The 16,137-nt window shown below is 39.2% G+C and overlaps 5 protein-coding genes and 1 long non-coding RNA gene across 6 annotated transcripts; 2 read left to right on the top strand and 4 right to left on the bottom strand.

Annotated features, from left to right (window-relative positions):
- Positions 1-352: 352 nt before the first annotated feature.
- LOC17885374 lies at positions 353-3,143 on the bottom strand. Its single transcript, XM_006290623.2, has 4 exons — positions 2,611-3,143; positions 2,328-2,502; positions 2,003-2,049; positions 353-1,908 (listed from the first exon to the last, which is right to left on the bottom strand). The coding sequence occupies exons 1-4, from the start codon at positions 3,099-3,101 to the stop codon at positions 588-590; spliced, it is 2,034 nt and encodes a 677-aa protein (XP_006290685.1). The 5' UTR covers positions 3,102-3,143; the 3' UTR covers positions 353-587.
- A 211-nt stretch (positions 3,144-3,354) lies between these two features.
- Positions 3,355-5,052, top strand: LOC17885999 (psbP-like protein 1, chloroplastic). The gene is made up of 7 exons (XM_023782680.1): positions 3,355-3,630; positions 3,761-3,841; positions 3,978-4,060; positions 4,148-4,270; positions 4,361-4,432; positions 4,537-4,633; positions 4,770-5,052. The coding sequence occupies exons 1-7, from the start codon at positions 3,501-3,503 to the stop codon at positions 4,868-4,870; spliced, it is 687 nt and encodes a 228-aa protein (XP_023638448.1). The 5' UTR covers positions 3,355-3,500; the 3' UTR covers positions 4,871-5,052.
- Positions 5,053-5,226: 174 nt separating this feature from the next.
- LOC111830390 lies at positions 5,227-5,951 on the bottom strand. Its single transcript, XR_002833754.1, has 3 exons — positions 5,857-5,951; positions 5,642-5,735; positions 5,227-5,561 (listed from the first exon to the last, which is right to left on the bottom strand). It is a non-coding gene; the product is annotated as an uncharacterized LOC111830390 (long non-coding RNA).
- Positions 5,952-6,256: 305 nt separating this feature from the next.
- Positions 6,257-12,768, top strand: LOC17884706 (ABC transporter B family member 20). The gene is made up of 11 exons (XM_006290439.2): positions 6,257-6,687; positions 6,950-7,004; positions 7,104-7,279; positions 7,403-7,603; positions 8,233-8,492; positions 8,647-8,957; positions 9,047-9,267; positions 9,359-9,699; positions 9,818-10,599; positions 10,682-10,923; positions 11,138-12,768. Exons 1-11 carry the CDS (start codon positions 6,280-6,282, stop codon positions 12,365-12,367), a joined length of 4,227 nt encoding a protein of 1,408 aa, XP_006290501.1. The 5' UTR covers positions 6,257-6,279; the 3' UTR covers positions 12,368-12,768.
- On the bottom strand, positions 12,738-14,269 carry LOC17886239 (3-oxoacyl-[acyl-carrier-protein] reductase FabG). The gene is given in 3 exon segments (XM_023782021.1): positions 12,738-13,617; positions 13,812-13,832; positions 13,835-14,269. Coding segments are annotated over 3 exon segments (897 nt in total). The 5' UTR covers positions 13,877-14,269; the 3' UTR covers positions 12,738-12,783.
- Positions 14,270-14,380: 111 nt separating this feature from the next.
- LOC17884960 (60S ribosomal protein L23a-2) lies at positions 14,381-15,867 on the bottom strand. Its single transcript, XM_006291928.2, has 4 exons — positions 15,806-15,867; positions 15,663-15,706; positions 14,760-15,123; positions 14,381-14,649 (listed from the first exon to the last, which is right to left on the bottom strand). The coding sequence occupies exons 2-4, from the start codon at positions 15,676-15,678 to the stop codon at positions 14,565-14,567; spliced, it is 465 nt and encodes a 154-aa protein (XP_006291990.1). The 5' UTR covers positions 15,679-15,706; positions 15,806-15,867; the 3' UTR covers positions 14,381-14,564.
- Between the last annotated feature and the right edge of the window lie 270 nt (positions 15,868-16,137).

Here is a 16,137-nt window from a genome sequence, read left to right as displayed (position 1 = left end):
TTGATTAAATTGCAAACTAAACAAGGTTTATTAAGGTTTTGTAAAATACCTTTATACTTTCTTATATTTTGAAGAAAACAAAAAAAAAAAGGGAAATAATCCATGTTTTCGAAACCGTCGATGCTATTAAAGCAATCTCTACTCGTTGACCTCAACCAAAAAAAACATCTCTACTCTTTGACTCTATTATTTTTTCTAAGTCAAGAACTCTTTGTCTCTGACCTTAACTACTTTGTTTGTGCCGATATTACAAGATCTTGGTGCTTGATCTTCTATGTAATGTAGTAATTTTATGGAAACAACATCTGAAAGAGAAGAGAGGATTGGAGAGCCTGGAAATCAAAAACCAATATATCAAGTGATGATGATATATGCGAGAGACTCTGGAGGATACTCTTATGGTTTGGACTTTAGAGAATTCTATAAAAGATCATACTAAAGGAATACAGAATCAACATGTAGGACCAAAACTCCACTCTTTCATCAAGTGGTCCACGTCCTTCCATATTCGTAAAACTGAAATGCAAAACTTTTGAAAAAATGTTACAATGTTTAAGCTGTTCTTTGTAGAGCATGTGGTTGTGGGATCAGCCTTGTTTTTGCAGCTTCTTAGGACATGCTGAAGAGAGATGACCTTTTTCTCCACACTCGTAACAGTTTCTCCTTTTGACCTTCCCAGTCTTAACCACGGATGTTGAGTTTCCATCATTAGCTCCATTTGTCACAGCAACGGATATAGGATCTGTAGCATATGTCTCATCCATGAAAGAATCACCGTTGCTCTCAGTATCTCTTGATTCCTTTTCGAGACTATAGCTTGCTACATGAGTCAGTCCTTCCTCAACAGTCTGGTGATCCTGCTTTGAGTTTGTGTAAGCAGTGTTTTGAAGCTTCTTGGGACAAGCACTAGAAAGATGACCCTTTTCTCCACACTCGTAACAGTTTCTTCTTTTGACCTTAACAGTGCTAACTGGGGTTGGTAAGCTTCCATTATTAGCTTCATATGTCTCATTCATGTAGTAAGAATCACCACTATTTTTTTGAAGACCATAGCTTTGCATAGCCGGTCCAGCATTGACAGTCTCCTGACCCAGCTTTGAGTTTGCCTGATCATCAGCATTTTGAAGCTTTTTCGGACATGCTGTAGAAAGATGGCCCTTTTCTCCACACTCGTAACAGTTTCTTCTTTTGACCTTACCAGTACTAACTGGGGTTGGTAAGCTTCCATTATTAGTTTCATATGAAGCAGCATATGCCTCATTCATGTAGTACGAATCACCACTATTCTTTTGAAGAGCATAACTTTGCATTGCCTGTCCAGCATCGACAGTCTCCTGACCCAGCTTTGAGTTTGCCAGATCATCAGCAGTTTGAAGTTTTTTCGGACATGCTGTAGAAAGATGGCCCTTTTCACCACACTCATAACAGACCCTCTTTTTGATCTTACCGCTGCTAACCGTGGTTGTAAAGTAGTTTCCGTTATTAACTTCGTTAGGCACTTCAGCAGCAGCATAAGTCTCTTCCGTGTTGTATGAACCAACATTGGTTGTCTCATCAGGTACTGGTCTCTCTTTAAGGGCACAGCAAATCTTGACAGGTCTTCCGCAAATAACCTGCTGATCCAGCTTCAGTGCAATTGCCACAGACACGTTATCCTTGAAGTCCACATGCGCGTACCCTTTAAACTCCCCCGTTTCTTTGTTTTTGCCCAACCGCACTGAGGTTATTACACAGTCAGAGAAGAGTTTCCGTATGTCACGCTCTGTTGTGTCCCAGGCTAAATTCCCAATGTACACCCTGTTATAGCCATCCACCATTTCTGGAGCGAAGCCAGAAGATGGTTTTCTTCTGGGAATAGAAGGGGTGGTGGTTTTCACGTATTGCTGGATTGTCAAGAATCGATCACCCCTGGTAGTAAAGTAAAGAAGGATTACTCAACTATATCAAGTGTTAACAAGGAAGTCTTAAAAATAAAAACCAGTCCCGGCTATAGATTACTTACATTGCAGCTCTATCAAAAGCCAAAGCACGTTTTGCACCATCTTCAGTCTGTATAAATGAAACGAACACAGTCAACTTAACCAATGTCTAATCTCCAGCCACAAGGCAAAAAACTAATAAGTTCAAATGCCACTATGCAGTATTCTACAGAAGCCTTGATTATATCTCTGAAACTCAACTAACTCTAAACTCAAAACAATGAAGAGATATGTATGTTCTTAAAAAACAAAAGCTGCATCATATCAATGTCCCACACAGCTAAAAATGAATCTAATGCACATATCCCAAGATACGAAACAGCAATGTTAGATAAAAAAAAAACTTACTTCGAAAGTGATGAATGCAATACCACTGAATGCCCCATCCTCAGGACGCATCTTGCAGTCAACTTTAGTGATGACTCCACAGCTTCTGAAGTAGCTACGAATCTCATCTTCTGTACTCTGATAAGGAATACCCCCAACATATAACTTCTTAGGAACAACCCCATCTTCTTCTTTACTGATAACAAAACAAACAACAAGTCGATTGACACAAAGTCAATATACATAAATTTGAAACATAATTACAACAACAGAGCTTAAAATGAAGTCGATTGAACAAACTTACTTCTCAGTAATATTCACTTGAATCTCTTCTACCTTAGCCTTCTCTTCTACACCGTCTTCCTCAGCCTTCTTCGGCGTTTTGTTTACTTTTCTCTTCTTCTTCTTCTTCTTCTTTTTCTGCTTCTTCTTCTTCTCCTGGTGATTTTCCCCTTCCTTAGTCCCTTCATCTCCTTCTAATTCGCCTTCCACAGTATCTTCTCTCTTTCTCTTCGTCGCTCTAATCTTAGTATCAGTTTTCTCGCTTGGCCCACCATTTTCAACGTCATCTTCCACTTCGCTCTCTCTGATTCCGTCGTCTCCTCCAGCGCCGCAAGTTTCGCTATTTCTTCGTTTCTCTCTCTTTGACAATCTGGGTTTGTGACTAGCTGAATCAAGGAGCTCTTTCAGAGACTGAGACTGAGACTCTTCATTGGTTTCGGCTACAGAGACAGATAGTGATTTAACCAAATCTTCTCGAATCCTCTGCTTCAGCTTCTTGTTCGACAGCACCATCTTCAATGGTTCATCAAACTGAGTTCAGAGTTCAGACCGCCAAAAAAATAAAATTAACACAAAACCCTAATGGATGATTTTGATTCGACCTTCATATGGGCTGGGCTTTAGGTTTATTTTGGGCTTTTAAAAAGAGTCTATGCACTAGTGCTCTAACAAAGAGCCCAAACTCGTTCACCGTAATCCTATATACACCTCAAATAATAGCAGGCGGTGATTGTGAGACTAGTTATTTTGAATGGTCTTTTTTGCAAATTTTGTTTTAAACATCGGTTCTCGCTGGCATCTTTTTAAAAGGTCAGGAAGTTTCAAAGTGGATAAACTGAGACAGAACCGAATCCATAAGAGACAATAAAAGATCTATCTCTCTCTACCACATATACACTTTTTTCTCCGACAATGGCTTCTCTGAAGCTTTCACCTTCTTCTCCAATCTCCATCCCTAAGGTTGGTGTTCCTGGCTCTAGGAAAGGAGTTTCATTTCTTGTAAAAGCTGAGCATTCTTCGTCCTCCTCTTCTAATCTTCAAGGTTTGTGGTTCTTATTAAATTTAGGGGTTGGTTTCAATTCATCAACTTGATTTGTAGATTTTGCTGCTCTGATGAGAAAATGAGTGTTATTTTGCTTACCCATTTACAAAGTTTGTGTTTTTATTTTCAGATAAATGTCAGAGACGTCTGGTTGTAACATTTGGTGTTGTTGCTCCTTGGATCTCATTGCTAAGTAGAGCTCCAGTATCATGTAAGTCTTTTTTTCAAAAACACTAGACTAATTCTGTTTCTACAATACTAATTTCGTTTCATATTTGCCTTTCGACACTGATTTTTGCAATTTGTGTAATTTGAAATGTTATCCTAAGAGGATTGATATGGCTCAGTTGCTGCAGAAAGCAAAAAGGGATTCCTTGCTGTCTCTGATAATAAAGATGCATATTCGTTTATCTATCCATTTGGGTGGCAGGTATCATTGTGATCTTCTTTAGTTAACGCCGACCATTACAAAAAGACTTACTAACCATGTCTGTCTCCTTGTTTTGAATGTTTTTAGGAAGTTGTGATTGAGGGTCAAGACAAGGTATACAAAGATGTAATTGAGCCGTTAGAAAGCGTTAGTGTGAATTTGATCCCAACTAGCAAACAGACTATTAAAGACTTTGGCCCTCCCAAGCAGGTATGATCATTTGATCGGAATGAAGCATTCTTCTCTCTTATCATTTATTAGGTTTCTCTTAAATGATTGAACCTGGTTTGGTGGTCACAGATCGCTGAAACACTGATAAAGAAAGTCTTGGCTCCTCCAAATCAGAAAACGACCCTTGTTGATGCATCAGAGGTTTGCTCCTTTGATAACATTTCAACTATACATCGAGTTGAGGCTCTTAAGTGTAATCATATAGAAAGTGGTTTTTATTGTTTGGTTTGTTTCGTTTGTTGCAGCACGATGTTGATGGGAAGACTTATTATCAGTTTGAGTTCACTGTTCAGGCTAGAAACTACACCCGCCATGCCCTGGGTGTACTCACTGTGTTCAATGGTACTATCATCAACTCCATGACTTCACAATGACATCTGATTTTTTCGAGTTTAAAACATATAATCAAGTTTACACCGCAGTATCCAATGCCAATCAGACCAATGATAGTTGATAAAAATGGTGTTTTGTTGTGCAGGAAAATTCTACACATTGACGACAGGGGCAAATGAAAGAAGGTGGGAGAAGATGAAAGAAAGGCTTCACACTGTGGTAGATTCCTTCAAGATCACTGTTTGAATATATCAAAGTTCGGTTTGGTAATCTCTTGTTTTGAAAAGGCCCATCTCTTGTATTTTTGTCCATTCTTCTCCTCTCTTTCTCTTAACAATATTGTTTTCCTGTAAGAGAGATTCAATTACTCTTGACTTGCCTCTTACCTCTCTATCTCTCTGCTTTTTACCCTAACTTCAGTTTCACTACATGTAGTTTGGTCAACTTGATCTCCAATCACAATCTGAATCCTAGTTACAGTTTTGTAGCTTTGGCTACTAACCAGAAAAGGGCTTATAAATTGTGATGTTACAGCGACGAAAAATTCAGAAACGAAACGGATCAAATTCTCTGTCAAAAACTAGTAGAAAAAGGCCTTTTTACATTGTTTACAACTATGGTATATGATAAAAGAGATAATATTGTTTACCTAATTACAGTTTAGGCATTCCAATTCCAAGTACTCATTTGGCTAACAAATTATTAAAGAATTAGGCCAAGACCACTATTTGAAAATATCAGGTTTGGTCAGGTTACTTTTGCTCTCTGTCTCTGCCAATTTCTTGTATTTTTGTTCATTCTTCCCCTTAAAACAATATTCTTTCTCAAGATATAAAGATTATGCTCCAAATGATAACTGTCCCGCACTGTGCTTACTAACTTCATCCGGTCACCTTCTACCACAATCTGAATCGTAATCGCAGTTTTGTAACTTTGCCTAAAAATAAAAAAAGGGTTTTAAAATTAGATTATACGATGTTACAGCTACGGGGGAAAAAGGCAGAAAACGAAACAGACCAAATGCTCTGTCAAAATGTAGGTTGTTCCTCATTTGTCGTCTCCAATTATATTTTGTTCGTGCCCACATTCATTGTCCTCACAAATTTCACCACTACATAAATAACCATGACAATTGACAAAGAGAAGAGATTTGTGTATTGTGTTATATATATATGTCTCTAACAACTCTTTCCTAACACCTTAGATTAAAGAAGAGTTGATAATTAGCTCACCAGTTTAAAAAACCGTACGCCAACTCCCAAAGTCGCATTGACCGGTTAGCAGAGCCAGCTCTTGTATTTACGGTAGGTTGACGGCACAGTACTTGTCAACAATCCAAAAACAAACAACAAAGCCACACTGCAATGGCAACAGTCAACACAAACAAAGATCAAAGCTCTCACCAAAATTATTGGAGAAAACAAAACAAAAAATTAAATATTAAAAATTATTTTTCGTCTTCTCTCCGCTTCAGCAACGATTCTTCTTCATCTTCTTCCTCCTCTTATTCAAAACATAGCACAGATCCAGCTAATTTTAGTTAAGAGACAACCAAAAAAATCAAAGTCCCTACAAATCTCTAAATCTAGGGTTTTCTTTTTTTTTTGGTAATACACAGAAGGGTGTGTGGTGGTGCTCCTTCTGGGACTCCAAAGATGAATATCTCTAGAGGTTTATTCGGATGGTCTCCACCTCATATGCAACCCTTAACTCCAGTCTCTGAAGTCTCCGAGCCTCCCGAGTCTCCTTCTCCTTATCTCGACCCTGGTGCTGAGTCTGGTGGTGGCACCGGTACGGCGGCGGCGCAAGCCGAGGCTGATGAAGAGGTGGAGGAGCAAGACGAGGTTGAGCCTCCTCCTGCTGCTGTTCCTTTCTCTCAGCTCTTCGCTTGCGCTGACCGGTTTGATTGGGTCCTTATGATTGTTGGCTCTGTAGCTGCTGCTGCTCATGGTACTGCGCTTATTGTCTACTTGCATTACTTCGCCAAGATTATTGATGTTCTTGCTTTCTCTAATGATTCGACTCAGCAGAGATCTGAGCATCAGTTTGACCGGCTCGTCGAGGTTAGTTCAGCTTTTTTGACTATTCGTGATTTGCCTCGGAATTGGCTTCGTTTATGTGTTTATCATTTCTGGATTAGAAGGTTGAGTTGGTTTGGAGAGAGTGTTTCTGAACTGTTTACCTTCAATTTCTGGATTAAATGCATTGATACGGACAAGCCATCTCTTTGCTCAAGTGTCTATCTATGATGAGTATTCGTTTTTTTTTTCCGTAATCAAATCGAAGTATGTGTTCCTTATAATTTACTTATGCTCATTTGTGCAGCTTTCGTTGACTATTGTGTATATTGCCGGGGGTGTTTTCATTTCTGGTTGGATTGGTAAGTTGATTTTTGTTTAAGATACATATAAATGTTTCTTATAATAGACGTTTTTTTCGTTTTTTAACTGTCACTGTAACTAAATGTTTCTTATAACAGAGGTTTCTTGCTGGATACTGACTGGAGAGAGGCAGACCGCTGTGATCAGGTCCAAGTATGTTCAAGTACTATTAAATCAGGATATGAGTTTCTTTGACACGTATGGTAATAATGGGGATATTGTGAGCCAAGTGCTGAGCGATGTCTTACTCATTCAGTCAGCGTTAAGCGAAAAAGTATGTCTCTCCAGCTCCATTAATATTGACTCTGATTTCTAGTTTTCTCGTTCATACCTTTCTTTTTCACTGTGAGTAATATTACTATTTCTCTAATCTTCTTCCTGATCCTGGACTTTGCAGGTTGGAAACTATATTCATAACATGGCTACGTTTATCAGTGGACTTGTTATTGGATTTGTCAACTGCTGGGAAATTGCATTGATTACACTCGCCACCGGTCCTTTCATTGTTGCTGCAGGAGGCATATCAAATATATTTCTCCACAGGCTTGCTGAGAATATACAAGATGCATATGCTGAAGCAGCCGGCATTGCTGAACAGGTATTACAATTGATAGGTGTATTGAGATATAATGGAATTAGCATCAAAAATTTCTCTTTGAAGTTTGTCCAATTTGATCGCTGAATATGTGAACTAACAAAACTGGAAGCTAAAAACTAAACTGTTAAAAAATTGTATGAGAATATATTCTCATATACACATATATGTGCCGTGTTGGCATCAAAGTTTCTTTTCCGCATATTTTAACCTAAAATTATGCTTACAAAGTTCAGCATCTTTTATTTTTGCTCTTATTTAATCAATCTTTTTTTCAGAAAATTTTATGCTGAATCCTAGAGGTTAAGATTGTACTTAGGCTGGACTTTCTAGGTTACTTCACTAGATAGAATGAGATTGACTGAGGTCAAGAATTAGTTTAACTTCTGCCAGTTTCATCTTAGAATGTAGACCAAGCGATATCCTTGATATTGTTTGCTAGGATGCACAGTTAATTCTGAACTTGCATGAATTTGACATTTCATTACTGGGCATGCCTAGTAACCACACTCGATAGTCTATACCCTACAGTTCCCATTTTCTAGGGCTCCCTTCCGAGATTAGTGTACTGCCTCAGTTAGAGTCTGGTGTGAATATTCTAATTCTTAGAATGATTTATATTGAATGTGCAGGCTATCTCTTACATTAGGACTTTATATGCCTTTACAAATGAAACTCTTGCAAAATATTCATATGCAACCTCCCTTCAAGCAACCCTGAGATACGGCATATTAATTAGTCTTGTGCAAGGCCTTGGACTTGGATTTACGTATGGGCTTGCTATATGCTCGTGTGCCCTGCAACTTTGGATTGGGCGAATCTTTGTTAACAATGGAAGGGCAAATGGTGGAGAAATCATAGCAGCTCTTTTTGCTGTTATTTTAAGTGGCTTGTAAGCTTTTCTACTGATGATTTCTATATCTATTTTCCCAGTCTCTATTGCATTATATTCAATACAAATTCTGTTGATATTGTTATTACATTTACATATATACACATATTGTTACATAGAACAATGTCATGATTATGCAAATTCTGTTGCGCAGGGGTTTAAATCAAGCTGCTACCAACTTCTATTCTTTTGATCAAGGAAGGATTGCTGCGTATAGACTTTTTGAGATGATAACTCGTTCATCTTCTGTGGCTAATCAAGAAGGAGCTCTGCTGGCTTCTGTTCAAGGAAATATTGAGTTTCGAAATGTGTATTTCAGTTATTTATCACGACCTGAAATTCCAATCTTGAGTGGTTTTTACCTCACGGTGCCTGCTAAAAAAGCTGTTGCACTTGTTGGTAGAAATGGTTCTGGGAAAAGCAGCATCATTCCTTTAATGGAACGATTTTATGATCCAACATTAGGTACATTGACTTGTAATTTTAGATGCACCACTCACCTGTCCATGGGGACAATCGTGAGCTGACTACATATGTGGTTTTTTCTTATGCAGGAGAAGTTCTTCTTGATGGAGAAAATATCAAAAATCTAAAACTGGAGTGGCTGAGAAGCCAAATAGGCCTGGTTACCCAGGAACCTGCTCTGCTAAGTTTGAGCATACGAGAGAATATTGCATATGGTCGTGATGCTACGCTTGATCAGATAGAAGAGGCAGCTAAAAATGCGCATGCCCACACATTTATCAGTTCACTTGAAAAAGGATATGAAACTCAGGTAGACATCATTTGAAAAAAACTCTTATGAAATCCTGTTTTGTCAGTTGGTATTCAACATTGAAGTGGGAAATGCCTTGTTTGTCTTCTAGGTCGGGAGAGCCGGTTTAGCAATGACTGAGGAGCAGAAAATAAAACTTTCGATTGCTAGAGCTGTGCTATTGAATCCAACAATTCTTCTGCTAGACGAAGTAACTGGAGGTCTAGACTTCGAAGCTGAAAGAGTTGTTCAGGAAGCTCTTGATCTTCTGATGTTGGGACGGTCAACCATAATAATCGCCCGACGGTTAAGTTTGATAAAAAATGCTGACTATATTGCCGTGATGGAGGAGGGTCAGCTCGTTGAAATGGGTACACACGATGAATTGATAAATCTTGGTGGGCTGTATGCTGAGCTTCTAAAGTGTGAAGAAGCAACAAAGCTTCCAAGAAGGTATGATAACGTAAAATTAAACCATTAAGTCGTGCTGTAGTCATGTGGCAAAATATATGTTTGGGTTTTTGGGCATTTTTGGTGATTACTTGTTTAAGGAAATTTTATGTTGATCCAGGATGCCAATTAGGAACTACAAGGAGTCTGCATTGTTTCAGGTTGAGAGAGACTCGTCAGCTAGCTGTGGCATCCAAGAGCCATCATCACCCAAAATGATCAAGTCTCCATCCCTTCAAAGAGGTAATGGTGTGTTCCGTCCCCAGGAATTGAGTTTCAACACTGAAGAATCACCTAATGATCATAGCCCTGCACCTGAGAAAATGAGAGAAAATGGCTTGCCTCTGGACGATGCTGATAAAGAGCCAACAATCAAAAGGCAAGATAGTTTCGAGATGAGGCTACCAGAACTTCCGAAAATTGACGTTCAGTGTCCTCAACAAAAAACAAACGACTCAGATCCAGAGTCCCCTGTTTCTCCCCTTTTGACATCAGATCCTAAAAACGAGCGTTCCCATTCGCAGACGTTCAGTCGTCCTGTTAGTTCTTCTGATGACACTACAGCAAATGGTAATGCGGCTAAGGATGCTCAACACAAAATTTCACCTTCATTTTGGAGGTTGGCGCAGCTTAGTTTCCCAGAGTGGCTTTATGCTGTATTAGGGAGTCTTGGTGCTGCCATCTTTGGTTCTTTCAATCCTCTTCTGGCTTATGCCATTGCGTTGGTGGTGACGACATATTATAAATACAAAGGAAGCCACCTACGTGAAGAGGTTGACAAATGGTGTTTGATCATTGCCTGCATGGGGATAGTGACAGTTGTTGCCAATTTCTTGCAGCACTTCTATTTTGGCATTATGGGAGAGAAAATGACGGAGAGAGTTCGGAGGATGATGTTCTCAGGTATTGGAATTCATTATAGTTTACTTCACCGCATTTTAACTATTTTACTTGCCTTGTTTCATTAATTTCCCTGATGTTACAGCAATGCTGCGCAACGAAGTTGGATGGTTCGATGATGAGGAGAACAGCCCAGATACGTTATCCATGCGTTTAGCAAATGATGCTACTTTTGTCCGAGCTGCTTTCAGCAACAGGCTGTCGATATTTATTCAAGATAGTTTTGCTGTTATTGTTGCTCTTCTTATTGGGTTGCTGCTTGGTTGGCGTTTGGCCCTTGTTGCATTGGCAACTTTGCCAATTCTCACACTTTCTGCCATTGCTCAGGTTTGCATCGTTTCTTTTAGAAAATTGTATGATCTTGTGAATTTGTGTTCATCATCCCCTCTGTCACATGTATTCTGATTTTTCATACCTTCCAGATCAAATAGCGATTTGGCATGTACTTCATTTTTTTCCTCATTCTCAATGCACGTAGCTCAGAAGAGTTTGTTTATTCAGCCGCCACGACAATCTAATCATCCTCGAAACAAATTTGCAGAAATTGTGGCTTGGAGGATTCTCCAAAGGCATACAGGAAATGCATAGAAAGGCATCTTTAGTCCTCGAGGATGCTGTTAGAAACATCTACACTGTTGTTGCTTTCTGTGCTGGTAACAAAGTGATGGAACTGTACAGGATGCAACTCCAGCGGATACTCAGACAGAGCTTTCTCCATGGGATGGTTATTGGTTTTGCGTTTGGTTTCTCACAGTTTCTTCTTTTTGCGTGCAATGCGCTCCTCCTATGGTGCACTGCGTTATCTGTTAACCGTGGATATATGAAATTATCCACAGCTATAACAGAGTACATGGTTTTCTCATTTGCTACATTTGCCCTTGTCGAGCCATTTGGATTAGCACCATACATCCTCAAGCGACGTAAGTCTCTTATTTCAGTTTTTGAGATCATAGATCGAGTCCCTTCAATTGAACCAGATGATAACTCTGCTCTCAAACCGCCTAATGTCTATGGAAGCATTGAACTGAAGAACATCGACTTTTGCTATCCAACTCGACCCGAGGTACTTGTGCTGAGCAACTTCAGTCTGAAAGTAAGTGGTGGACAGACCGTGGCTGTGGTTGGCGTTTCGGGTTCTGGAAAAAGCACAATAATCTCACTGGTAGAGAGATACTACGACCCAGTTGCTGGTCAAGTCCTACTAGATGGGAGAGACTTAAAGTTATATAATTTGAGATGGTTGAGAAGCCACATGGGTTTGGTTCAGCAAGAACCCATAATTTTTTCGACAACAATCAGAGAGAATATCATATATGCAAGACATAATGCGAGTGAAGCTGAGATGAAGGAAGCAGCAAGAATTGCAAATGCTCACCATTTCATCAGCAGCTTACCTCACGGTTACGACACACATATCGGGATGAGAGGCGTGGAACTTACCCCGGGACAGAAACAGAGAATAGCAATAGCGCGGGTAGTGCTGAAGAATGCTCCCATCATCTTAATAGATGAAGCAAGCTCGTCCATCGAATCTGAATCTAGTCGGGTTGTGCAGGAGGCTCTTGACACATTGATAATGGGGAACAAAACTACAATTCTGATAGCACATAGAGCAGCAATGATGAGACATGTGGATAACATTGTGGTTCTCAATGGAGGGAGGATAGTAGAGGAAGGTACACATGATTCTTTAGCAGCGAAGAACGGATTGTATGTCCGTTTGATGCAACCACATTTCGGTAAAGGTCTACGTCAGCATCGACTTATATAAAGTTTGAGGCTCTCTATCAATGATAAAAAATGATTTTGGCATCTCTGATCAATGATTCTCGGGAGGGACACTAAATGCTAAAAAGGGATTATACAACCACGGTTAGTTCTGTAGCTGATAGCTGATAGGGCCTGTAGATGTAGAGTTTCCATTGTGTTCGACCTGCTTATTCTTTTTTGGAGACGAAGCACCAGAAGTAGGTCATGGTCATTGCTTCCTTCTCCAAGGTAAATCGATTTTGTTTATTGAATCCGAAGATTTTTAATAGGGTGGTTAATCAATTCGGAGGCTGTTTGTTTTTGTCTTTTCCTTTATTTTTGTGCTGGTTTGTTCTTGTAAAAACATGAATGATGTTTGTAAAGTTTTAAAATTAGTAGAGAATGTATAAATGTTTTCACTTATTATTGCACAAAATTTCAGAGAGATGAAAAAATGGGCACACCGGGCAAAGTATTTCCGGAATCCACAATGTATGTGTTCCCGGACACATATTGAGAAGAGTCATGAATGAGATAGCGAACAAGAGAGGTAAGCCCAGGATCCACAGTTTGTTGCTCCTTTAACGGGACAGTCCGCTCGGTCACGTTCTTCATCCACTTTTTCTGCAGAAGACTTTCAGTAATCTCTGACTTGAAAAGCCCCGGTGCGATCGAGTTTACTCTGATCTTGTGAACACCTAACTCAAGTGCCATCATTCTCGACATGGTGTCAACTCCACCTTTGGAACAAGCATATGCGAGTCCACCGGGCAACAACCCGCGGTGAAGCCCGGCGATCGATGAGATGTTTATCACGGAGCCACCGCGTTTAGCGTCACGCATCAAAATGCACACGTACTTGGAGACTAACCATGGTCCGGTTAAATTGGTCCTGAAGACTTTGTCCCATTCATCCTCTGATACATCCAAACTCGACTTGACCTCACCTCTGATTCCGGCGTTATTGATCAACACATCAATCTTTCCAAAGATTTCCCAAGCTACCTTGACGGCTTTTTGAATGGTAGCTGCATCTGATGAAACGTCAAGCTCAAGAGCTGCGGCTTGGAGTCCAGTTGCATTATTATAACTGTTGATTTCGGAGCAGAGAGAGTTGAGTCGATCGACACGACGAGCTGCTGCAATAATGTTACATCCAGCTTTGGCCAGATCAAGACATATCTCTCTTCCTATACCAGAAGAAGCTCCTGTAACAAGAACCACTTTGTCTTTAAGTTCACACCATGGCTCCAATTGCTTCAACACCTGCTTCTATCCAAAACACACAGAAAAAAACAAAAATTTCAGATTAGAAAAACTGAAACACATGATTGACAATTTCCATGGAATCATATGATGAAATGGATTACTCAAAAATCAAATCAAAATGCTTATCTGATAGTTTTGAAGATTAAAGAAAAGAAAGAAAAAGAAAAATGGGATATGAGAGAGAAAAAGTATCTTACTACAGTTTGATGATTGCTCATAATTTGTTTCTCTGCGTCTCTTTGATGGAGAAAGAGACTCCCATAACAGTGCTTATATATATAAAATAATAATAGATAGATAGATAAAAGGAGTGTCAAAGAAGTGTGTTTAATTCGTATATCATTCAATATGTTCCACAAATGGGATAAGATGTTATTGCAAACCCACCCATATGCCAAATACTGCGGTTCAGGAGACAGAAGAACCAACTCCAACACGTTCCCATATAAGGTCCTAATTTACACCAAATCGACAATTCAACGTGGCAACTTTAAGTCTTGATCGACACTCTTCAAGATGCAATGATTATTTTTCTGTCTTTTTCTGGCTGCCAAGCGTTTTATGACCACGAGTTTCTTGCAGACCGAATTGGTTAACTGATTAGTTGTTTGAGCTCCACAAATGAAGTCTTCTTTATAAATAAAATAATCTTGGAGACCAACGTGCCAATTGAATTTTTGCTTGGTTCGATATGCAGGTACAATTTTAACAATAACCAAATTAAACCGGCTCGCATAAAGAACTTGGTGCAAGACCTAAAGACAAGAAAGATAAGACTCATCGATAAATACCAAAACCATATAATCTTTGAATTCAAAGCTAAAAAGCATATAACAAAAGAGATGATAATATCTTTAGACTCCTCTAGCAAAACTGAAGACTATGGAAGAGAAAAACCAGAAGTCTGTTTTCAACCCCGAAAGTGAGATCACAGTGCGTCGTTGGTGAAATTAGATGATCCCGATTTTGTTCGCCACATCCAAAGCATCATAATCAGGAGTCAACCTTACATACGCCTTCTTCGTTCCATCGGGCCTGTAACAAAACAATAAACATTCATCATCCATGTTTTGAACTATTAACACCATTATCTTCAAGTAGAAGGAAAACTCAAAGTCATGTTTTAAGGTTCTCCAAGTGATTACCTAATGAGGGTGTTGACCTTCTTGGTCTGAATGTCATACATCTTCTTGACAGCATCTTTGATCTTCTTCTTGTCAGCACGGATGTCAACGATGAAAACTAAGGTGTTGTTGTCTTCAATCTTCTTCATGGCAGATTCAGTAGTGAGAGGGTACTTGAGGATCTGGTAATGGTCCAATTTGTTCCTTGGCGTTGCACTGATTCGTGGGTACTTGGGATTCCTTCCAATGGTCAATGTCTTTGGCCTGTGGAAAGTCACCTTTGTCCTGATCTTCTTTGCAGGCTTCTTCATGATCTGGCCAGATTTCACTGCTTTGGCAGTTTTTAAGGCCTTTGCCTTGGGGTCGGCTTTCTTGGTAACATCGACTGCAAAAAACAATGGAGCGTTGAACCAGTTTAGAATGTTTGGAAGAACTGAATTTCTTGTTTACAAGGACAAGTTTAAGGAAAGGACTCATTCAAGTGAAAAGAAAAAAAATCAATAATCCATTACAGTGAATATTCACGATATACATTTTAACATTACTCATGATCCAAAAACTTTATGTTCAATAAAGTATAAATATCAGCGTCGTGTTTCTAGGATAAGAGGGAAAAAAAACAACTCATAGAAGAAAAATTTGATCCTTGGCAAATCATAAACAAACAAGAGATGTATCTATAACAGAGAAAAGTAACATAAGCACTAGTAAGAGAAGATGCCATGATCCAAATACGATATTAACAGCGCCAGGCAAGAATCATACATTTCAGAAAGCTGTTCAGTCTCAGTATTGGATATTGATAAACAAAGTATCAATCGGTAGTGAATAGCATACTAGAAGACGATTTGGAATCAAAACAGTCAATCAAAGTAACAGGAAACAAATCAGATAAAATGAAAAAAGGAAAAAAAAAGGTCGCACCTTTAGCTGGAGCCATTACTCAAGATGGATCCTTTAAACGAAACCTGGGAAACCCAGAAAAGCAAATCAGTAAAGAAAGTGATAGCAATCGTAGCTGAGAAGAAGTGGAAGGAAGAACGGGAGATCGAGAGAGACGAACAAACCTGAGCGGCGAAACAGAAACCCTAAACAGCAGCTTCAAGTTGCTCGGAGGTTTTTATTTATTTGTAAATGGGTAGTGAAAATGAAATACGAGAGTAAACCCTAGATCGATTTCTGTTTGGGCCTTGGATACAGTATTGGGCTTCCTCCATACAACTGATTATGAGCCCAATAGAAACTTGGTTAATAAATTGATTGAACAAATACAGATTACAGTTCCCTTACCAAGATTTTGTGAGCGTTATTCATTGAACGAATAGAAACTGCAACTAAAAACCCAAGATGGGGACATCAAATACAGATCATTATTTGAGTTTTTGATTAGGAATTTGAG

Source organism: Capsella rubella, unplaced genomic scaffold (genome assembly GCF_000375325.1).
Source record: "Capsella rubella cultivar Monte Gargano unplaced genomic scaffold, Caprub1_0 scaffold_5, whole genome shotgun sequence".
Lineage (NCBI taxonomy): Eukaryota > Viridiplantae > Streptophyta > Magnoliopsida > Brassicales > Brassicaceae > Capsella > Capsella rubella.
The sequence above is the reverse complement of the archived record's forward strand: the minus strand, read 5'-3'. Positions and strand labels throughout refer to the sequence as shown.